We start from the raw sequence: 24288 nt of genomic DNA, 5'->3' as shown, positions 1-24288 counted from the left end.
ATAGTGCCCCTTCATTGGTGTCAGTGTGAGCGATAGCGCCCCTTCATTGGTGTCAGTGTGAGGAATAGCGCCACTTCATTGGTGTCAGTGTGAGGAATAGCGCCCCTTCATTGGTGTCAGTGTGAGGAATAGCGCCCCTTCATTGGTGTCAGTGAGAGGAATAGCGCCCCTTCATTGGTGTCAGTGTGAGGAATAGCGCCCCTTCATTGGTGTCAGTGTGAGGAATAGCGCCCCTTCACTGGTGTCAGTGTGAGGAATAGTGCCCCTTCATTGGTGTCAGTGTGAGGAATAGCGCCCCTTCATTGGTGTCAGTGTGAGGAATAGCGCCCCTTCATTGGTGTCAGTGTGAGGAATAGTGCCCCTTCACTGGTGTCAGTGTGAGGAATAGTGCCCCTTCATTGGTGTCAGTGTGAGGAATAGTGCCCCTTCATTGTTGTCAGTGTGAGGAATAGTGCCCCTTCATTGGTGTCAGTGTGAGGAATAGTGCCCCTTCACTGGTGTCAGTGTGAGGAATAGCGCCCCTTCATTGGTGTCAGTGTGAGGAATAGTGCCCCTTCATTGGTGTCAGTGTGAGGAATAGCGCCCCTTCATTGGTGTCAGTGTGAGGAATAGCGCCCCTTCATTGGTGTCAGTGTGAGGAATAGTGCCTCTTCATTGGTGTCAGTGTGAGGAATAGCGCCCCTTCATTGGTGTTAGTGTGAGGAATAGCGCCCCTTCACTGGTGTCAGTGTGAGGAATAGCGCCCCTTCACTGGTGTCAGTGTGAGGAATAGCGCCCCTTCACTGGTGTCAGTGTGAGGAATAGCGCCCCTTCATTGGTGTCAGTGTGAGGAATAGTGCCCCTTCATTGGTGTCAGTGTGAGGAATAGTGCCCCTTCATTGGTGTCAGTGTGAGGAATAGTGCCCCTTCATTGGTGTCAGAATGAGGAATAGTTCCCCATCTCTGGTGCCACTGTGAGGAATAGTGACCCAATGTTGGTGTCAGTAAGAGGAATAGTGCCCCTTCTCTGGTGTAACTGGAAAGAATAGTATACCAAGGGCCGGATAAAGGCAAGCAAAGGACCACACTGGAAAGAATAGTGCCCCGAGGGCCGAATAAAGGCAAGCAAAAGGACCACACTCGGCCCTTGGACCGCAGTTTGAAGACCCCTGGCATAAACCAACAGCACAAAAAAACCATAACAGACACGTGTAATGTAAACCAGAAAGTATTATTCAGTTCATCCAATACTCACATAATTATGAATGAGATCTGGATGACTTTTTTCCACACCATCATCTAAGATGCTGACCACCACATTCTTCCCTGTGTATCCTCTCTGCCAAGCTGCCATGACGTTCATTTCTGTCCGGCAGCGGCTGCTTTTATCCCCACAATGCTGAAGAAAAGAAAAACAGGGTTAAAATCCACTGAATTCCAGAAAATCATTAGGCTTTATCATGAAGGCACCACAAAGAGAACCAAGGATGTGCAATGTACAGTAGCTCAAGACAAAATTAGAAAATGACATTAACCAGGCAAATCTGGACATCATTATTCCTCATACCATATGACTTTCTAATGAGCAAGCCTATCATGAACTGGTTCTGGGAGGTTTTAGGATAATTATCTTGCACAGCACAATTCCAGCTTTCATCGACTGGAAGGGTAAGTTCATAAAAACCAAGTTTGACTAAAGTAGATGTGTTCGTACATGGTTATCAAATCCAGGTTTTCGTGTTCTACTTACAATCCTCATACTTTATATTCCCAGAAATTAACTTTTAATCTTCTGGCTTTTATAGGCTATGTATACGGCACCACGGAAGAGCCACAACAATATGCACCTAAACGTCTGATGCCATTTTGCTTAGTCACCTTCATAAAGTGAAGTCCATCTACAGGAGGATTTTTTTAAAAATCCCCCTATGCAATACTATATCCAAAAAATAGTACATACCAGAGCTCCTTCTGCTGTAAACGATGAAGGTCCTCCCAGAGGCGCAACTAGGACCTTCAGGGCCCCGGTGCAAGAAACCGTGAAGGGCCCCCCCATGACCCCTGGCCAGGACCCTTCCCTCTGATCCCAGGACCCTTTACTCCCATTGAGGGGCCCTTTGTTATGGTCTTGCAGCACGACCCTTTCATGTGTTCCACAGCGGGCCCCCTTCTGCCGTCTTGGGGCCTCCCACAGTGGCAGAACACCAGGGCCCGGTGGTGAGACCTTTGGAACCCTGGTAGTTGCGCCACTAATGTCCGTAGTTTATTTTTTACTATTTTATTTATTTTTTTAACTATTTTTTACACTTTTTTTGGGGGGGCTTTGGTGAAATACCAGAGGTCTAAAATGACTTCTGTTGTTTCACCTTTGAGGCAAAGAAGGAAGATTGAGGCCCTTAATCTCCATCTCTGCAGCACCAGCTGCACAGAATGAATAGCTCTGTACAGACATTACCATTCATTCACAAACTGAATCATAGTAAACACAGTTTACTATACTTCAGTTATGAATGGACACAGAAGCGATTGCTACCGATGACTCATTGTATCCATTCAGAAAAGGAAGGGGGCCGGTAAATGTCATTTACCGCCCCTTCCCCTGCAGGAGCCAGTGGGAGAGGGAAAGTCATCAGTGCTACCGGGGTGGGGGGAACCAGGGGAGCATACAGGGGCCTGGGGACCACAGAATAGGAGGGGCAGCATTATACAGGAACCGTTGCCCTCCAGTTTCTTCCTGCAGTCGCTAAATACATGTGGGAGGGAGACGAGGAGAAGCAGGCTTTCAGTGGCTGCAGGAAGACAGTGGAGGAAATTGGTTCCTCTATATGCCGTCCCTCCTATTCGGGCATACATGGAAGCCACATGGGCCCCCTGGAACATGGGGTCAGGTCCTAATTTCCAAACCCTTTAGTTACGTCCCTAGATCCTCCCAAAAGAGATGCAGCTGTAGGGGCTCCGCCCCTCCAGTCATTTACAAGATGAGCTGAAGATCACAATGTTCCCCCTAGCAACCATTCCAGGGAATTCAAACTGCATGTGCGCAGTTTAAATGCAAACAGCAGGATGGAGAGCTAGGAGAGGTAAGCAGTTTTTCTGGAGGGGGCCCCAACAGCTGCATCTGTAATGGGAGGACCTTCACTATTCACAACAGGAAGATTTCTGGTATGTACTATTCATTGGATATAGAATTGCATAGGGGGATTTTTTTGGAAAATCTTCCTGAAGGTGAACTTAACACTTTAACAAAAGATTAAAAGAAAATTCCAGATACAGAAACAAATATTGTAAAAAAGGGAAATAAAGCTAAGTAAAAAAAAAAAACTATACAAGCACATAGGAGTAACCTGTAATGGAGCACTGGCAGAATAAAACTTATTGTACTTACGGTATAATCTGGTTCTTGAAGTCCATTAGTAGAAAATTCTTGGATTAGTGGGTTATGCCAAGAGGTTTGTACATTTGCAAACCATAACTTTTAAGCCAGCCCCCCTATAATCATCATGCCTCAGTTTTGTGATCAAGTAGTACATAAGGCCAATAACCAGTGGCGGTTTTAGGCATGGGCGAACGGGACAGCCGCCCGGGGCGGCATTTTTTCATGACACATGGGGGGAGGCGGCGGACCGGTACTGGTCCGTGGATCAAATGGTACCGGGCCGCCCGAGCCCTGTGCCACTGCCGCAGCCGAGCCGAGGCGCAGAGCATTGCTCCCCCCCCGAGCCCGCCCATTGTGTGACAATAAAAGGTTGACTATTGTGGCAACCTCATATTCAGTCCCGCCTGGGCGACCGTTTTCTTGTCTTTACATTGTGTGACAATAGTGAATGAAAATTCGCTATTGTCACACTGATCCTCCTCCTGGGCCAATCAGGGAGCGGGGCCTCCCGCTTCCTGATTGGCCGAAAGGCAAACCCCACGCCATTGGCCGAGGCGCCGTGGGAGGACTGAGGAGAAGCAGGGAATCCGGGGACTGAATGGAAGAGAAGTGAGGTAAGTGCACGAACGGGTCTCGCGGGCGGAACGCTGGCGCTCTGCATTGAAAGGTGGCACGCTGGCATCTCTACACTGAAAGGGGGCAATGCTGTGGCACTCTGCATTTATTGGGGGCATTGCTGTGGCACTCTGCATTTATTGGGGGCATTGCTGTGGGCACTCTACATTTATTGGGGGCATTGCTGTGGGCACTCTACATTTATTGGGGGCATTGCTGTGGGCACTCTACATTTATTGGGGGCATTGCTGTGGGCACTCTGCATTTATTGGGGGCAATGCTGTGGGCACTCTGCATTTATTGGGGGCAATGCTGTGGGCACTCTGCATTTATTGTTATGTTGTCATGTTATTTTTTTTTTTTGGGGGGGGGGCGCCGGGAGGGAGTCTTGCCCGGGGAGCAATTTACAGAACCGCCACTGCCAATAACACAGAGGAGCGGGACCTGTGTCCCTCATAAGACTTCCAGGAAAAGATTTCACAGTAAGTACAAAAATCTAATTTTCTTTATAGTCCATTGATGGACACAAGATAGTAGTCCTTGATGGACAGGTGGGACATCCACAAGCAGTCCAACTGACATTTGGACAATAGCCGGTGTTGTAAAATTTTGTCGGACCCGTGAAAAAATCGGACCTCGTCACTTCCGGCTGGTGCGAGCCCTGGTGCGCATGCGCACAAGGTCCGAGGAAATTCTAAGACTTGGCGAACAGCTGATTGAGAGGAGGAGGGGCTGAGGAGGGACGCACACACCGCCGCGGAAAAATTGCTGTCACGGGCGAACCAAAGCTGCTAGAGACCCCAAAATTATATCCCAGGTAGCCAAAACGCTCCCCTATAGCTGATAGAAATTTGGGGTCCCGGGGATGAAAGGGCGCGGAGTAGTGACTCCGTGGGTCTCGGGATGATGGGGTCTCTAGCACATATGGTTCGCCCGTGACAGCAATTTTCCCGCGGCGGTGTGTGCGTCCCACCTCAGCCCCTCCTCCTCTCAATCAGCTGTTCTCTAAGTCTTAGAATTTCTAAAATTTGTAGGGTCACTCAGTGCCGGTGTTCTAAAATTTTATCGGACCCATGAAAATTCCGGACCTCGTCACTTCCGGCTGGTGCGAGCCCCGGTGCGCATGCGCACAAGGTCCGAGGAAATTCTAAGACTTAGAGAACAGCTGATTGAGAGGAGGAGGGGCTGACAGAGGGTTTGATGAAGTAGAGTGAACCTATTATAGAACTGTCAGTATTAATGGATTGTTGAGGAAAGTGGAGAGATGGCGCTGGACACTACACCCCAGAGGATCTACACAGTCTCCTTGGCTTGTAGTGTAATGTAACAAGAATTGAAATTGAAGGACCACACCATTGCTAGTGCTAGCAGTGGTGTGGCACTATTTCAATTCTAGTATTATTGGAATGACACTGAAAAATAACCTGGTGTTTCACAGTAGAGCAGATAATTATAGAAGGGAAAACTAGAACAGGACAATGAAAGTCGTCCTAACTTGTGTAGAGATTTGACCAGGTGAAACTGCTGCCTAAATAGGAGACTGGCTTAAGGTAGTCAAGGGAACTAGCCTAAGCCTAGCATACGAAACCCTGGAAGACCAGGAAAGGAAGCATGGACAATAAGGTATGCCCATAAAAAAGAACAAACTAATTATAAATTGGAAAATTACGGAATACTACTTAATCTTTTGACTATAGGGAAAAGGATATCTACATACTTTAGAGGTCATCTGAGAAACAAAATCCCTGAAGGAGCCAAGTATGTATAATCAGAGCCCTCAAACCTGCAAGACAAAGAAAAGAGGGCCGGTAATCCCGTAGGACGGGAGGGTGAGGTGATGAATTAAACGACAAGGGTATCAGGATTTATAGGATTAAAGTTTCATAGGTACATGCACAAAATTGCAGATTCTCCAACATAAGAATAACGAGGGACTTCGAGACAACACAAGAGGGGAAACTCGTTGGGGAGGAGTTCTCCTATTAATACAGGGGGTTCCCTAAAAAAGGGGAATGGGAAGGACCTGGACCCTCAAGGGTAGTAGAGTATAGATGCTTTTTAGTAGGAACTGTAAGAATTAACAATGACTCTTTTCAGTGAAGGTGTCCAGAAGTTCCTCGATGGGGAAGCAAGGAAAACAGAGGGTACTAGAGAGGCAAAATAGTCCTCAACGCAGATAGAGAATAAAAGGCTTCATTGAAGAGGCTGGTATCTCAGAGTAAAGGGAACATTGGGAAACTGATCCCAAAAGTACTTGAAATTCCCGCACAAGAAATAGAAATGGTCAGTGAAATCCCTCAACGTATGTGGTGGCACGGTCAGTGAAACCCTTAGAGGAAAGAACATGATCAACCGATGTGGTGGCATATTCAATCTTGTCATGTTCTTAATAAGAATTGTCCTATCAAAGGGAAAAAGCCTTGTCAGGGGAACCCATGACTCTACGGGTTGTTTCCAGCTCTTATAAAGGAAAACTAGGGGCTGATCTCCCCTAATTTCAAAGTAGAAGGCATTGCTTCAAGGATTAAGAGGACACCAAGCTAAAAGCCTCAGACTCATGGGCGTCCGCATGGGGGGAGGCAAGTGCCCCCCCTGGAATCTCAACTTCCCCTTTAAAGTGGTTGTTAGGCCACTTTATACTATCCTGTCTGGTCTGTTTAATAATCCTGTGTGCCCCTGTGTCTGTGTTTTAAAAAAATAAGCCGTTCTTTACCAGTTTTCAGAGCCCCGATCACTGCTCACGTGACCCGCCAGCTCTCTCCTCTCCCTGACAGCTGCCTGCAGTGGGCGGGGCTGAGGATTCCCCACTGACGTCAGTCGGGAGGGGAGGAGGGGAGAGGCAGCGGGTCACGTGAGCGGCTATCAGCGCTCTGAAAACTGGTAAAGAGCGGCTTATTTTTCCCCTTTAAAAATAAATATTTGTGAGTTGCGGTAACTGACATCAGCAGCTACGCGGACCACTGTCCTCAGCCCCAGGCCCCGGTGCTATCATTCCAGGAGAGGGGAGCCTGGGGCAAGGAAATTGAGATTCATGGCCCCGTGCACAGAGGCATGGCACGTGACTTTACAGCACGTACTGACGTCATGTACATGCATGCGCTGCCTGCACAAACCCAAAACAGAGAGGGTCAGCTTTGCTTTTGCATCAGGCTTCTCAAACCTTTGAATGCCTTCGCTTTATGTAATAACTAAGCTCCTCCTCCTTCATGCCATTGTTGAAAAAGGGCGGAGCATGGTTGACCTTAAAATTATGCCCCCCCCCCCCCCCACCGGAAAAAGTTCTGTGGAAACCCATACTCAGACGTGATAATCTCAAGTCGTAAATTTTCTGTTCTGCTTTAAATAGAAAAAATATAATGTGGGCAAAAATACATCTTTCATTGGTATCAGTCTATGTAAGATGTGCCATTGTGGTTCCAATGAGAGCAAAATGGACTTCCATCATTGGCGACAAGAGGAGCACAAATTATGCAATTTTTGGTGTCAGGGGGGGTCAAACTGCACCTCATAGTTGGTGTGTAATTTGCTTTAGTTCTATAAAATATTTTATAAACATTCAATATAACATGCAGCCATTACACAGGTTTTGTAAAGTATTTTAAGCAACTCTCTTTTGAGACTTAGTGGGTAAATCAGCGCAACAATCAAATTCTTTAAACTTATATATTCACCTGTGTATAAGCAGCAGCTATAACTAAAATATGCTGATCCTATGCATACATCAATAAACAGTATATAATAGAAGATACAGCACTACTTACAGTCAGGTCCTTAAATATTGGGACATTGACACAATTCTAATCTATTTGTCTCTACTCTATACACCACCACAATGGATTTGAAATGAAACAAACAAGATTTGCTTTAACTGCAGACTTTCAGCTTTAATTTGAGGGTATTTACATCCAATAGGAATTACAACAGTTTGTATATGTGCCTCACACTTTTTAAGGGACCAAAAGTATTGGGACAGATTAACAATCATAAATCAAACTTTCACTTTTTAATATTTGGTTGCAAATCCTTTGCAGTCAATTACAGCCTGAAGTCTGGAACGCATAGACATCACCAGACGCTGGGTTTCATCCCTGGTGATGCTCTGCCAGGCCTCTACTGCAACTGTCTTCAGTTCCTGCTTGTTCTTGGGGCATTTTCCCTTCAGTTTTGTCTTCAACAAGTGAAAAGCATGCTCAATCGGATTCAGGTCAGGTGATTGACTTGGCCATTGCATAACATTCCACTTCTTTCCCTTAAAAATCTCTTTGGCTGCTTTCGCAGTATGCTTCGGGTCATTGTCCATCTGCACTGTGAAGCGCCGTCCAATGAGTTCTGAAGCATTTGGCTGAATATGATCGGATAATATTGCCCGAAACACTTCAGAATTCATCCTGCTGCTTTTGTCAGCAGTCACATCATCAAATAGGACCAGTTCCATTGGCAGCCATACATGCCCACGCCATGACACTACCACCACCATGCTTCACTGATGAGGTGGTATGCTTTGGATCATGAGCAGTTCCTTTCCTTCTCCATACTCTTCTCTTCCCATCACTCTGGTACAAGTTGATCTTGGTTTCATCTGTCCATAGGATGTTGTTCCAGAACTGTGAAGGCTTTTTTAGATGTTGTTTGGTAAACTCTAATCTGGCCTTCCTGTTTTTGAGGCTCACCAATGGTTTACATCTTGTGGTGAACCCTCTGTATTCACTCTGGTGAAGTCTTCTCTTGATTGTTGACATTGACACACATACACACCTCCCTCCTGGAGAGTGTTCTTGATCTGGCCAACTGTTGTGAAGGGTGTTTTCTTCACCAGGGAAAGAATTCTTCGGTCATCCACCACAGTTGTTTTCCGTGGTCTTCAGAGTCTTTTGGTGTTGCTGAGCTCACCGATGCGTTCTTTCTTTTTAAAGGATGTTCCAAACAGTTGATTTGGCCACACCTAATGTTTTTGCTATCTCTCTGATGAGTTTTTTTTTTTTTTTTTAGCCTAATGATGGCTTGCTTCACTGATAGTGACAGCTCTTTGGATCTCATATTGAGAGTTGGCAGCAACAGATTCCCAATGCAAATAGCACACATGAAATGAACTCTGGACCTTTTATCTGCTCCTTGTAAATGGGATAATGAGGGAATAACACACACCTGGCCATGGAACAGCTGAGCAGCCAATTGTCCCATTACTTTTGGTCCCTTAAAAAGTGGGAGACACATATACAAACTGTTGTAATTCCTACACCTTTCACCTGATTTGGATGTAAATACCCTCAAATTAAAGCTGAAAGTCTGCAGTCAAAGCACATCTTGTTTCTTTCATTTCAAATTCCTTGTGGTGGTGTATAGAGCCAAAAAGATCAGAATTGTGTCAATCTCCCAATATTTATAGACCTGACTGTATATAAAACACTTATATTGATCTTGAGTATATACCGATCTTGGCAGAGGTGTGTTTTTTTTTTTTTTCTCGGTTTTTTTTGTTTTTGTTTTTTTTTTTCTTCTTGGGGGGGTTATGTTAAGAATGTAGTTAGTATTTAAAATGGAAAAAATTGTTATATACTAGAGTATGTGCATGTGACGAGATGAAGGTATTTTTGTACAGAGATAAATAATGATCACATATATATGTATTGATGGATGTACATAGATCTGTTGTTATACCGGTATATATATGTGCGTTTGAGTTTTGACTATTGTACCTATCTTGTTGTAGTGTTAATTTCTTCTTTAATAAAAATTATCTGAATGAAAAAAAAAATATATAAAACTCATGAATCTTGTGCAAATAAGGTGCATGCAAAATATCAACTATAATAAAGTGCATCCAATATATAAAGTGCTAATAAACAAATAAATCGTATAAAGCGTATCGGCAATGAACACCAATAAAGTGCAATAGAGTGCTAAAAGGGTGCAATAAGTTGTGCATTAAGTACAAATAACTGGTAATAGCACGTTGAAAAAAGTCCATAACTGCAATCAAAAGTTCCTTGATAATTTCTTCACTTCTATTGGTGCAAAAAAATATAATAAAAAAGTGATCAGGGGAATAGCGCTTATGACCTATTGGTAATACACAGGTCTTACCTTGAGGTGAGAGGCCACCTTTGCGTGGTGGAGGGATCACGAGCACCAGAGCACTTTATTATTATATTTTTTTGCACCATTGGATGTGAAGAAATTATCAAAGTCTTGATTGCAGTTATGGACTTTTTTTCTAAGTGCTATTGTAGTGGTGTGCCCCTTTATCCAGGTGCAGGTGCAAGTCCCTTTAACTCAATTCCCCACAATCCTCTGGGCTCCCAGCATCCCCTGAGTTCCTGGACACGACCAGGGAGTATAAATGCCAGCTCCTCCCAGCTTCCTGTGCTCAGAGAGATCCTGCCTGATGGGACAGCAGTGACTGGGCAAGTGAGCTGTCCCCAGGTGCTGGGTCCTCATCTGATCAGTCTGGTGTTTTGGCCACCAGCAGTGAGCAAAAGAGCACACAGCATCTATCCAAGCCCCAGTCACTGGAGAGGACTCTGTTACAGTCCATGTGGAGAAGCTGTTCAAGCAGTGGGGTGGTCCTATCTACGGCCCCCAGAGCCTCCTGACCGAAGTCAGCAGTGCCAGTGTGAAGTCTGTGCCAGCAGGAAATCCCCTCAGCTCACAGTCTGCTGAATGAACGATTATCATCTTGGAACACGTGAGAAATTTTCAGCTCTCTATCCTATCAGTAAACTGAATTCAGAGCACTCTGCTGCCATCTAGTGGCCATTAGTAGAACTGCAATATACTTGTTTTAATATGTTTTATGCCTGTTTACCCCTTCCTCATATTGCTGTTTTGTACTGCAAACCCCTGTCCACATGATCTCCTGTGTAATCTACATTGGTTTTTATTGTTAAGTAAAGTAGAAATTGCACATTACCACTGGTCTGATCATTTGGCTGATACCGTTACATAACACTATTACCAGTGATTTGTACTTAAAGCGGTTGTATCCTCACATAAAAAACAAAAAACAAAAAACCCAAACCCTGCAGGACAAAGGCATAATGAGCTAGTATGCATCCCATACTAGCTCATTATGAAATACTTACCTTAGAACGAAGCCCCGACATGGTCGCCCGGACACCGTTGGGGCAGCTGTCGTGTTCCCTCGGCGTCTCTTCCGGGTTCGGCGGCTCCGGTGTTGTGAGTGACGTGACGTCACTCCCGCGCATGCACGCGGGAGTTCACTTTCCTGCAAGGATCTGGCAAGGAGCTCTGAAGGTCCACCGGTCCTTCAGAGCGCATGCGCCGCTGGTGTCAGCGGCTGCATGCAGGGCAGATATCTCCTAAATGCAGGTAAGAGGGAAAAGCCGCTCAGGTGAGGCAAAGTGCTCCGGTGTAGGTCGGATCCGTCATCCAATAGTCCAATAATTCAAAGAAAATGTGACCGCACTCAGGAGAAGTAGACAAAAGAAGTAATTTAATCCCCCGTATAATAGAATACAAACAGTGCTTCACATAGACACAGGACAGGTAAACGCGTTTCACGATTCCACAGATCGCTTAATCATTACTGTTTGTATTCTATTATACGGGGGATTAAATTACTTCTTTTGTCTACTTCTCCTGAGTGCGGTCACATTTTCTTTGAATTATTGCAAATATCTCCTAAACCATGCAGGTTTAGGAGATATTAATGTTACCTACAGGTAAGCCTTATTATAGGACTTATTGTATAGGCTTACCTGTAGGTAAAAATTAAAAAGCAGAGCATACTACCGCTTTAATGCACAACTTATTGCACTTATTTAGCGCTCTATTGCACTTTATTAGTGTTCATTGCCAATACACTTTAAGAGATTTATTCTTCTATTAGCACTTTATATATTGGATGCACTTTATTATAGTTGATATTTTGCATGCACCTTATTTGCACAAGATTAATGAGTTTTATATTAGTAGCGCTGTATCTTCTATTACATACTCTTTTGAGACTTGGTCTCTTGAAGGAATGAGGGAAAATCAGGAGGAAAGGATCGGTCACTTTCAGCTGTACGTGTAATTTGTGCTTCAGCTGTGTAAACAGGCTTTTTTTTTTAAAATAAAGCAGATAAAGTTAGTTTAGCCAACACAAAAAAAAGCCTGGCAACGTAAAGCGGTAAATGTGCATTCTTCACATTTTTGTTATTTACCAGACTAAAAAAAAAATGAGCAAAAAGTATTTAGCTCCGAAGATGAGATTACAAAACAAAAACATTCTTCTTTCGCCTTCAGGTGAGTTGGCCGGCATTAGCCCTACGCTGGTCCAAACTTCACCTTAACTAGCGTACAATCACACGGCTGAATGAAGTTGTCGGCACACAAGCCACTGTTTACATGGCAGTGAATGGAAATGTATTTTTGGAGTTTTCAGACATCTAAGCACTTGGCAATCACAAGTGGGAACTCTATCCTGCCAGCAAATAATGTGTAGATTGGCGTACTTACCAGATACCACATGTTTGACCAGATGGGGTCATTAAAGTACATGAGGCTGGAATCTGCTCGGATATGCCGCTTCACCCTTTTCTTCACTTGCTGCTGCTGCATCCACTCCACCTGTATGGAAGAACAGGGGAATCAGCTAGAGTTCACATAGCCAAGATGCTGGCCATACATTCAATGTAAATGAGAAAATACTTTTTAGGAAAATATATAAAAACAGCTATAATTACAATAGTGTGACAGAAGTCACTTTGGTTGGGGGGGGGGGGGCTTGTGGAACCCAGATCACCATAGAGAGGTTGGGAAACTCCTTGTCCAGCTTCCCCGGGCCCTCTTAAGTGTAAGTCACTCTGTGTCTATTAGGGGCACCGGGTGACCAAGAACCCCAGTCGGGTCTGCACTAATCAAACTCGCTGTACAACCACACCGGACTCAGCCTTTCGTGTTACCCCGGTTATCCTGGGTTCTATATGTGCGGTTTGTGTGGAAAGAATGAAGGGGCTCTTTCACTTGGGACAATAGTATTTCTGAGCAATATCCCTCAAGAAATATATAAAGATAAACAATTTGACTTTTCAGGTTGCTTGAATATTGTTGGAGTGTCCCATAGACCCTTGCTAGATAGTGAGGTGGGGTTTGTTATTGTTAAGTACCTGTATCCCATTGTTCTATTGTTTCTATCTGCCTTAACCACTTTACCGGAAGGATTTTCCCCCTTAATGACCAGACACTATTTTGCGATTCGGCACTGTTTTACTTTAACGGACAATTGCGCAGTCGTGTGAAGCTGTACCCAAATAAAATAGATATCCTTTTTTTCCCACAAATAGAGCTTTCTTTTGATGGTATTTGATCACCTGTGCAATTTTTTGTGCTATAAACAAAATAAGAACAATTTTGAAAAAAAAAAATATATTTTTCACATTTTGCTATATGACATTCTAAAAAAAAAAGAAAATGTAAAAATCAAAATTTAACATTTTAGGCCAATTTGTTTTCTGCTACATATTTTTGGTAAAAAAAAGAAAAAAAAATCACAATAAGCGTATTTTGATTGGTTTGCGCAAAAGTTATCACGTCTACTAACTACGGGAAAGATTTGTCATTTTTATTGCTTTTTTTTTCTTTTTTACTAGTAATAGCGGCAATCTGCGATTTTTTGTGGGACTGCGACATTGCAGCCGACAGATCGGACCCCTGAAATTTTTGACACTTTTGGGGGTACCAGTGACATTACTACAGTAATCAGTGCTAAAAATATGCACTGCTACTGTAATAATGACACTGGCAGGGAAGGGGTTAACCCTATGGGTGAGCAATGGGTTAAATGTGAGCCTAGGGGTGTGATTCTGTGGGGGGGGGGGGGGGCGTGCCTTGTGAAATGACCATAGAGACATGTGATCCTATATAGAAGGATCACAGGGGCTCAATGATCATTCCAGGGAGAAGAACAGTCAGCTGTGTTTACAACAGCCGACCGTCCTTCTCTCTCAGCTGGGAGCGATCGCAGGTGTCAGGCGGCAATCGGAGCCACCTGAACCGTGCATCGGATTCCCCGCTGCCGAGTGGGGGCGGGAGTGCACCGGCGGCGCACTCGCCCCCTAGCTTCCCGCGAGCGACCAACGTAGGACTACGTCTGCTTGCGCAGGAGAGCCACCCTGCCGCAGTAAAACTGCAGCGGGTGGTCAGGAAGTGGTTAAGATCATCCTATTATGGTATGTATATGTGTATGTGGATTGGCTGCTAAGGGGGGGGGGGGCATTGTCCCACAGTATACATCTCCATGTGCCTGTGTTTGAATAAACAGTTCTTATCCAAGAAGGTTCCTTAACTCGTACAAGCTAAGTTGTGGGCTAGCTTTGTATGGGGGCGGCTAAGATTTGATATCTATGTTCACAACTGGGAGGAAGCCGTATACTGACGGAAGACCACAAGTACAGTGTGGGTCGGAGGTTCCGTTGCAAATAGTTTTACAATACTCTACTAACCATTCTACAGTTGCAGTCCATTGACACTGGTGAGACTGGTCGGACATCAAACTCACATGAACAGTTGTAGCCCATGTATTCCAATGATAACCATTCTTATATGTGCGACCTAAAGCAACTTGAGGGCCATAGACTTCAGTGTTAACCGTCAAAAGTTGCATGAAAGTTGTACATTAATGTTTTACATGCAAAAGTGGGTCCGGCTTTGAGGGACAAGTCACATCCAAGTCGCCCCCATCCAAAGATCAGTCAAAGTTGCACCCCAGTCATGCAACCTGTACAAGTGAGTTGCATCAAAGTTACACCCCAAAGTAGCGCGACTTGAGTCGTACAAGTGTGAATGGAGCTGTGCATGTAAAGGCTGAAGGTTTCTTTACCTACATGCTATCTCTGCATGAAGGTAAAAAACCTTGTGAGCAGTAGCGTCCCCCAATACTTACCCTGAGCCCCATCTCGATCCAGTAATGTGCACAAGAGCCTCAGCTCTCTCTACTCATTGGCTGAGACAGCAGCAGTAGCCATTGGCTCCCGCTACTGTCAATCATAGTCAGTGAGTCAATGAGGAGAAAGGGGGGGGCGGGGCCGAGTCCCAGTCCCTGTGTGAATAGGGACACAGAGCAGCAGCTCGGGTGCCCCCACAGCAAGCTGCTTGCTAGTGGGGAACTAGGCAAGAGGGAGGGACCTTAAAATGTCTTTAATCTATTCTTTACCATGACGGCCGACCAGTGGCGAATCAACTTCCTTGATTTGACCATCTTCAAGGATGAGGATGGCAAATTATTAAGCAAACTTTTCAGAAAGGAGACGGCCGGAAATAATATCCTACATGCCAACAGCTTCCACCCGGAGTCGCTCAAGAGGTCGATCCCTTACAGCCAGTTTCTCAGAGCCAGACGAAACTGTTCGACCCTTGACGACTTCCAGTTGGAGGCTGACGATCTCACAAGAAGATTTCTGGCTAGAGGATACACAAAGTCATGTTTAAGGAAGTCCTTCAACAAAGTCAGGGATCTTGAACGAAAGGATCTGATTTTCAAACCGGGTAAACAACGGGAGGACCATACAGTCAGAATGATCACCCGATACTCAAAAGAACACGAGGCTATCACTAAATTTCTCACTAAACATTGGGACATTTTGACAGATGATCAAACCTTATCACAGTTTGTTCCCAACAAGCCATCTGTGGTTTATAGAAGGGCAGGGTCCATTGGTGAAAAGTTGGTTCAAAGTGAATTTAGGGGGGATCGCAGATGTGATCCGTGCCGTACTTGGGGCACTTTCCCATGTGGCGCATGCTCTCTCTGTCCTTTTGTACAGAGGAGACTCTCTTTCACCCTCCCAAATGGTGAGAGTTTTAGATTGCACCACTTTGCCAACTGTAAAACAAGGGGGGCCGTCTACTTGGTGGAGTGTGAATGCGGTTGATTTTATGTGGGGAAGACCAAACAGGAGCTACAAGCACGGGCTAATAAACATCTAGCAGGCATGAGAATAGGCAACCTCTATCTGCCTTTGGGTAGACATGTTGCTTGGGACCATCATTATCACATGCCTGGCATCAACTTCACTGTCTTGGACCGCATTCACATTCCACCAAGGGGCGGTGACTGGAACAAGCTTCTGCTCCAGAGGGAGGCGCGATGGATCCAGACCCTTAATGCCACGACACGACCAGGTCTCAATGAGGTGGAGAGCTTCAGACCCTTCTTGGAAGGGTTTAGCTCTGGGAAAACAGATTGAGCACCTTATATGCCTCCCCACTTTTTATTTTTTTTTCCCTTTTATTTATTTTTTTTTATTTATTTTAACTCCCCCCCTTTTTTTTTTTTGGCCATTTGACATATGCGTTAAAACAGGGCTGATTTCTTGAACTACGTACAAATTTCGTACACATATCTTTGTCCAAATGAAGGAATCTATGTGTGCTTTATTTTCATATTATGTCAATTCATTATTGTTATCATTTGCTCTTCGCTGATGTGTTATTTACTTTAATTTATTTTTCTAATATTGTATGTACTGTAATTTACTGCTTGTTCACCAAAGCCTCATAGATTGTGAGTGATCCTCCGTCCGCTGGCACATGTAGCATTGACCACCTTCATTCCTTGATCGCCACTTTTCCATTGGACTATGACATAGCTATATTGATTATTCTTTTCCGCTAAAAGAGATCTCAATGTGTAGTCTCTGTGCAGGGGTCTAATTGTCAGTCATTCCCCAATACCCAATGCACCATTGGCATTCAGTCGCCTGCTGTAGCCTTTAGTGCACCAAAGGAATTTTTTGGTCCGTCAGGGGGAAATGTATGTGGTGTTTAGCTTGTTCTTCCAGTCCGGCACAGGTGAGCCTGCATACATTTGGCAATGTATACTGTATGGCAGGGGTCTTGTGCCCCTGCCTGTTCAGTACTCGCCCTTCCTGTGTCGGTGCCTTGTTGGTCCCCTGGTGTTTTTCTCCTCGTCAGGACGGAGTTGCGTTGACCTCTGGCGTCACTTCCGGAGTGCCAGTTGCGACACTTCCGCTCCGTCGGCTGCGAGGCGATGACTTCCGGGTCTCGCCAAATCAGCGGGAGGAACCCACTGCACGGTTTCCCGCCGCGCATGGGTACATACAGAGGACGCCAAGGGCCATTGCCGCTGCCATTACCCTCCGCTCTCCTCTGAGGAAGGAGGCAGAAGGGTCTTTTGAATGTGGACTACATCTTCTAAGTCCGTGGACTAGAGTGGAGTTTTGTGCCATTTTGTGTGAATCTATCTCGGACCTAGGATATAACTACAGGGGGTTCTTTTCTGTAAGTACCTTGGAAATATTGGTCCGGAGCTGCACCTGTGGGCATAACCTTTAGGCTTGATGGTTGGGGGGTGGGGTTGGTTATTCCCCCCTTCTTTCCTCCCTCCTATTGAGGGGTTGGAAAACCTTCTTCTCTATTTTTTTCTCATTTGTTGAATTATTAATGGCCATATTACACATTTACCATTATATATTTTTTTTTCTTTTTTTTTTAAGGCACCGCACCTTAGGGGGTCCTTATATATCTGTACCCCTTGACCCTACTGGAATTACAAGCTCTCTTACCACATTGGGGTTGAATTAGCCTTTTGGCTTTCCTCCCCCTCCCCCTCTTCTCCTTACTACCAGTCAACCTAAGACACTCGGATTTTGAAGACATGGATGTAATGAGCTAGAAAAGGAGATCCGGTGGGTAATGACTCATGTGTCAGTATGTGGAGTGTTCACGTGTGTGGCCATTGTTTGTCAAACAAGTAATGCAGTACATTTATATATGTTCTCTTCTTTGTGTGTTTGTTTGTTTTTGATTTTTCAGAAAGGGGATCACAAACTTGTATATATCCCTGATGAAGATTTGAACTCAATTCACCAACTATTTTGAAACGCGTTGGGTTCAATACTTTCCCTCCCTTGGGGGTCATCCCCCAGGATGGGAGTTGTGTATCCCCATTCCTCTTCCTTTGGTGCATTTATTGCATAGTACTTTTGGTCCTATTTGCCCATGACCAACTTTGGTTTCTTCCGTTTTTGGCCATGGGATTAGGATGAGGTTATGTGAATCGTTCAAGTTTTGTCACTTTTTAATTAGAATTGTATCAATAAATATTCATATTTTATATATATATATATATATATATATTTGTTTTGCTATTCTCTCTTTTCATTTCTTCGATTGCCTTAAACCCCCCCCTAAGAGGAGAACAACACACTAGTGTTATTATTTTTAATGTCATATGGGATGATGGCAATCTTGGGTCACTCATCATCTGGGACCACGTTATTTCTAGAGGGAGGGGCCTGTAGCCCTGCGAGGGGAGGAGAATCTGGGGCTACTCTATGCAAAACCACTACACAGAGCAGGTAAGTATATCCTGCTATTAAAAAAAAAAAAAAGCTCTGGAAGGTTTACCCCCCTTAATAACCAGGCCATTTTTAGCGATACAGCACTGCGTTAATTTAACTGACAATTACACGGCTGTACCCAAATAAAATGTATGTCCTTTTTTTCCCACAAATAGAGCTTTCTTTTGGTGGTATTTGATCACCTCTGCGGTTTTTATTTTTTGCACTAACAACAAAAAGAGACTGACAGTTTTGAACAAAAATATACATATTTTACTTTCTGCTATAAAAAATATCCAATAAAAAAAATGTAAAAAAATCAAGTTTCTTTATCAATTTAGTCAAATATATATTCAGCTACATATTTTTGGTAAAAACTGACCAAAAAAAAAATAAAATATATATATATATATACACACACAAACACATATATATATATATACATGTGTGTGTGTATATATATATAAAAATATATATACAAACATATACCCACACACATGCATATATATATATACACACACACATCTATATATATATATATATATATATATATATATATATATATATATATATATATACACTTTTTTTTTTTTTTTTACTTTCTGCCTATGAAACAGATCCAATAAAAAAAATGGAAAAAAATCCAATTCCTTCATAAATTCTGGCCAATATATATTCTGCTACATATTTTTGGTAAAAAAAAAATTCAATAAACATATATTCATTGGTTTGCGCAAAAGTTATTGCGTCTAAAAACTATAGGATAGATTTACGGAATTTTAATTTTTTTAGTTGTGATGGCGGCGATCAGCGAATTATAGCAGGAATGCGACATTGCGTCGGACAAATGGAACACTAAGTGACCCTTTTGACACTTTTTGGGGACCAGTGACACTAATACAATGATCAGTCCTAAAAATATGCACTGTCCCTGTACTAATGACAATGGCTGGAAAGGGCTTAAAATCAGGGGCGATGCTGGTGTACATTGTGTGAGGAGCTTGTACTATGGGGTGGTAGAGATTGGTGTTCCTGCTTTGCAGGAACACAGGATCTCAACCTTCCCTTCTTTCAGGACGGCGCTTGGCCTTGTTTACATAGGCAGACCACCATTCTGCCTTTGTGCCAAATGATCAGCAGGTCCCAGCAGATATTGCGTCTGATTGGCTCCCGCTGTGTCCAATCAAAGCTGGAGCGAGTCTATTCTTTACTATTCTTTACTCTTCCCTACATGTGTTCATACTGTGTTATTTTTTCTTATGTTTAAAACCAAATAAAAAGATTAAAAAAAAAAAAAAAAAAGCTGGAGCGAGTCGGCAGGGGCACGCGTGCGCGCCCCACACCCAGAAGTGCAAGATGACATACAGGTAAGTAATCCTGCCCAGGAAAGCCGCCTTGCCGCTGTATATATACAGTATACGGTCAGTAAGCGGCTAAGCAAGTTACTGGTTGAAGGAAAGAAAATCGCTCGATTCGCCTCATGGAGGAATCCCTCCCGCTGAGCTTTTGTATTCTGACAGCAGGTTTCTCCAAGGTAGCAAATATTGTCCACATATCAGAGGCATGTGTATTCTTCTAGATCTGTGCAGTGATGCAGCGTGAGACTTTCCCTCTGTGCGGGAGCTTCCTGTAATAAAGACCAGTCACTGCTGCTTTCTCTCCTTCTGCAGGGTGTCTGGTCTCGTCTCCGCCCCCCTCCTGTAATTTTCTGCATGCCGCCTGTAGTGGGTGGAGCCCACTGGGCCCCTCCCAAAGCTCTGCTCTCTGCACAATGCTATGTGCAGCACCATTGATGATGCCGCCTTGATTTTTACAAGGTAATCTCTGGATTTGCAAAGGCACACAAAAAGGATTTATATAATTTTGTGACTATTGAGGAATATATTTATATGAAAGTTTTCATGCCTGGTGTTCAGCTTTCATTTCTACAAGAAATGGGAGGTGTGGAAACACCTAGGAGAGCTCCTGCTTTATCAGCAGAGACCTCACCATATAATATCCATTAGAAACCTCCAGACTTTGTAAGTAATATATTTTTGGCTGACACCCCGGGATCATCTTGGGAACGCGCTACACGCAGATCTCTGATATAATAGAATGTCATGGCAAGAAGGGAAATTAAAAAGCAGCAAAATTCACACTTCCCGAAGCTGATGTAGCTTTACCCTATTAGCATTTACTAAAGCAGACTTAAAATAGAAAACTGGAAATCTTTAAATGTAGTGTTGCTGGTTTATCCACCTACACTGACTGCACTAAATACCGATATGTATACTACATCTGAAAAATCATACATAGGAGGATTGCAGTGAGAGACTTTTTATTCATGTAGTGCCACCCCCACAGGAACCGCCAGTTATTTGGGCCTATTTCCCCCATTCACAGCATGAACAGCCAGGCACAGAGCATTTTTATCATTCTGCCTTTTTATTTAGGAATCAGTGTAGGGCAGTGGTCTCCAAACTGCAGCCTCGGGGCCCTTTTGCTTGCCTTTATCAAGCCCTTGGGGCACTATTCCTCCCACTGACACCAATGATGGGGCACTATTCCTCCTACTGATACCAATGATGGGGCACTATTCCTCCCACTGACACCAATGATGGGGCACTATTCCTCCCACTGACACCAATGATGAGGCACTATTCCTCCCACTGACACCAATGATGAGGCACTATTCCTCCCACTGATAACAATGATGGGGCACTATTCCTCCCACTGACACCAATGATGAGGCACTATTCCTCCCACTGACACCAATGATGAGGCACTATTCCTCCCACTGATAACAATGATGGGGCACTATTCCTCCTACTGATACCAATGATGGGGCACTATTCCTCCCACTGATACCAATGATGGAGCACTATTTATCCCACCGATACCAGTGATGGACAACTAGTCCTTCCACTAACACCAGTGATGGAGCACTATTCATCCCACTGATATCAGTGATGGAGCACTATTCATTCCACTAACACCAGTGATGGACCACTATTCCTTCCACTGACACCAGTGATGGAGCACTATTCCTCCCACTGACACCACCAGTGATGGGGCACTATTCCTCCCACTGACACCAGTGATGGGGCGCTATTCCTCCCACGGACAACAATGATGGGGCACTATTCCTCCCACTGACACCAGTGACGGAGCACTATTCCTCCCACTAACACCAGTGATGGAGCACTATTCCTCCCACTGACACCAATGATGGGGCACTATTCCTCCCACTGATACCAATGATGGGGCACTATTCCTCCCACTGATACCAATGATGGGGCACTATTCCTCCCACTGACACCAGTGATGGGGGCGCTATTCCTCCCATGGACAACAATGATGGGGCACTATTCCTCCCACTGACACCAGTGATGGAGCACTATTACTCCCACTGACACCAGTGATGGAGCACTATACCTCCCACTGACACCAGTGATGGAGCACTATACCTCCCACTGACACCAGTGATGGAGCACTATTCCTCCCACGGACACCATTGATGGGGCACTATTACTCCCACTCACACCAATGATGGGGCACCACCATTCCTTCCACGGACACCAATGATAGGGCACTATTCCTCCCATGGACACCAATGATGGGGCACTATTCCTTCCACTGACACCAGTGATGGAGCACTATTTCTCCCACTGATATCAACAATGGGGCACTATTCCTCCCACTGTCACCAGTGATAGGGCACCATTCCTTGTTTACATAGGCAGGCCGCTGTTCTGCCTTTGTGCCAAACGATTAGCAGGTCCCAGCAGATATCACGTCTGCTGGACCCGCTGAGTCCAATCAAAGCTAGAGCGAGTTGGCAGGAGCACGGGTGAGAGCCCCAGACCCCGGAAGTGCAAAATGAGGTTCAGATACGTAATCCTACCCAGGAGAGCCGCCTTGTCGCTGTATATATTCAGTATACGGTCAGCAAGTATCTAAGCAAGTTACGGGTTAAAGGAAAGAAAACCGCTAGATTCTCCTGATGGGGGAATCTCTCCCGCTGAGCTTTTGTATTCTGACAGCAGGTTTCTCCAGGGTAGCAAATACTGTCTACATATCAGAGGCATGTGTATTCTTCTAGATCTGTGCAGTAATGCAGTGTGAGACTTTCCCTCTGTGCGGGAGCTTCCTGTAATAAAGACCAGTCACTGCTGTTCTCACTCCTTCTGCAGGGTTATTGGTCTCGTCTCCGCCCACCTCTTGTAATTTTCTGCATGCAGCATGTAGTGGGTGGAGCCCACTGGGCCCCTCCCAAAGCTCTTCTCTCTGCACAATGCTATGTGCAGCACCATTGATGATGCCACCTCTATTTTTACAAGGTAATCTCTGGATTTACAAATGCACACAAAAAGGATTTATATAATTTTGTGACTATTGAGGAATATATTTATATGAAAGTTTTCATGCCTGGTGTTCAGCTTTCGTTTCTACAAGAAATGGGAGGTGTGCGCTCCCTGCTGAGAGAGGACGGTCGGCTGTTGTAAACACAGCAGACCGTTCTTCTCTCTGAAATGATCACAGAGCGCCTGTGATCCTTCTATATAGGAACACAGGTCTCTGTGTTCATTTCACAAGCCCACCCCCATACAATTAGAAAACACCCCCTAGGCTCACATTTAACCCTTTAATCACCCCTAGGTTAACCCCTTCCCTGCCAGTGTCATTATTACAGTAACAGTGCACATTTTTAGCACTGATTACTGTTGTGATGTAACTGGTCCCCCCCCCCCCCCCCCCCCAAAAGTGTCAAAAATGTCAGTTAGGGGTCCAATCTGTCCGCCGCAACGTCGCAGTCCCGCTAAAAATTGCTGATTGCCGCCATTACTAGTAAAATAAATAAAAATTATATAAATTTTCCCCTAGTTTTTAGATGCGAAAACTTTTGCGCAAACCAATCGAAATCTGCTTACTGGGATTTTGTTTTACCAAAAATATGTAGCAGAATACAAATTGTCCTAAAAGGATTAAAAACATTTAAATTTTTTTTTTGGTAATGTCATATAGCAGAATGTGAAAAATATTGCTTTTTTTCAGAATTGTCGCTCTGCTTTTGTTTATAGTGCAAAAAATAAAAATCCCACAGGTGATCAAATACCACCAAAAGAAAGCTCTATTTGTGGGGATAAAAAGGACATGGATTTTATTTAGGTACAGCGCACAATTGTTCGTTAACCAGTTCTGGACCGGAAGGATTTGCCCCCTGACCAGGCCGTTTTTTGCATTTCAGCACTGCGTTACTTTACCCGACAACTGCGCGATTGTGTGACGCTGCACCCAAATAAAATTGATGTCCTTTTTTCCCCACAAATAGAGCGTTCTTTTGGTGGAATTTGATGCCTTATGCAAATTTTATTTTTTGCGCTATAAACAATAAAAGTTCTGAAAAAAAAAAACAATTTTTTACATTTTGCTATATAACATTCCCCCAATAAAATTGTTAAAAATCAAAATTTTTCATCATTTTAGGCCAATTTGTTTTCTGCTACATTTTTTTTTTTTTTTTACCAAAAATAAGGTTATTTTGATTGGTTTGCGCAAAAGTTAGCGCGTCTACAAAACTAAGGTAAAGATTTAGGTAATTTTTATGTTTTTTTTTTTTTTTTTACTAGTAATGGCGGCGATCAGCAATTTTTCGCGGGACTGCGACATTGCGGCGGACAGATTGGACCCCAAACTGACATTTTTGACACTTTTGGGGGGACCAGTGACATTACTACAGTAATCAGTGCTAAAAATATGCACTGTTACTGTAATAATGACACTGGCAGAGAAGGGCTTAACACAGTGGGTGATCAAGGGGTTAAATCTATGCCTAGGGGGTATGGCTTTTGAAATGATCATAGAGACATGTGATCCTATATAGAAGGATCACAGGCGCTCTGTGATCATTCCAGATAGAAGAACAGTCAGCTGTGTTTACAGCAGCAGACCGTCCTCCTCTCTCAGCGGGGAGCGATCGCGGGTGAACAAGAACAAAAAAGGGAGGTAATATCCTGGATCACCACAGTACCA

At 44.1% G+C, this 24288-nt stretch overlaps 1 protein-coding gene across 1 annotated transcript in view; it reads right to left on the bottom strand.

Moving 5' to 3' along the window:
• PCSK6 (proprotein convertase subtilisin/kexin type 6) overlaps positions 1–24288 on the bottom strand; it is a 487218-nt gene that overhangs the window by 257196 nt on the left and 205734 nt on the right. Inside the window, exons 3-4 of the mRNA XM_082254401.1 lie at positions 12431–12541; positions 1235–1378 (exon numbers count right to left, since the gene is read on the bottom strand). Coding sequence (XP_082110527.1) covers positions 1235–1378; positions 12431–12541 — 255 coding nt within the window. The remainder of the gene's footprint in view (positions 1–1234; positions 1379–12430; positions 12542–24288) is intronic.

The sequence above is a fragment of the Pelophylax lessonae genome, assembly GCF_965119305.1.
Source record: "Pelophylax lessonae genome assembly, chromosome: 4".
In the NCBI taxonomy this organism is placed as follows: Eukaryota; Metazoa; Chordata; class Amphibia; order Anura; family Ranidae; genus Pelophylax; species Pelophylax lessonae.
This window is presented reverse-complemented; position numbering and strand designations above follow the sequence as displayed.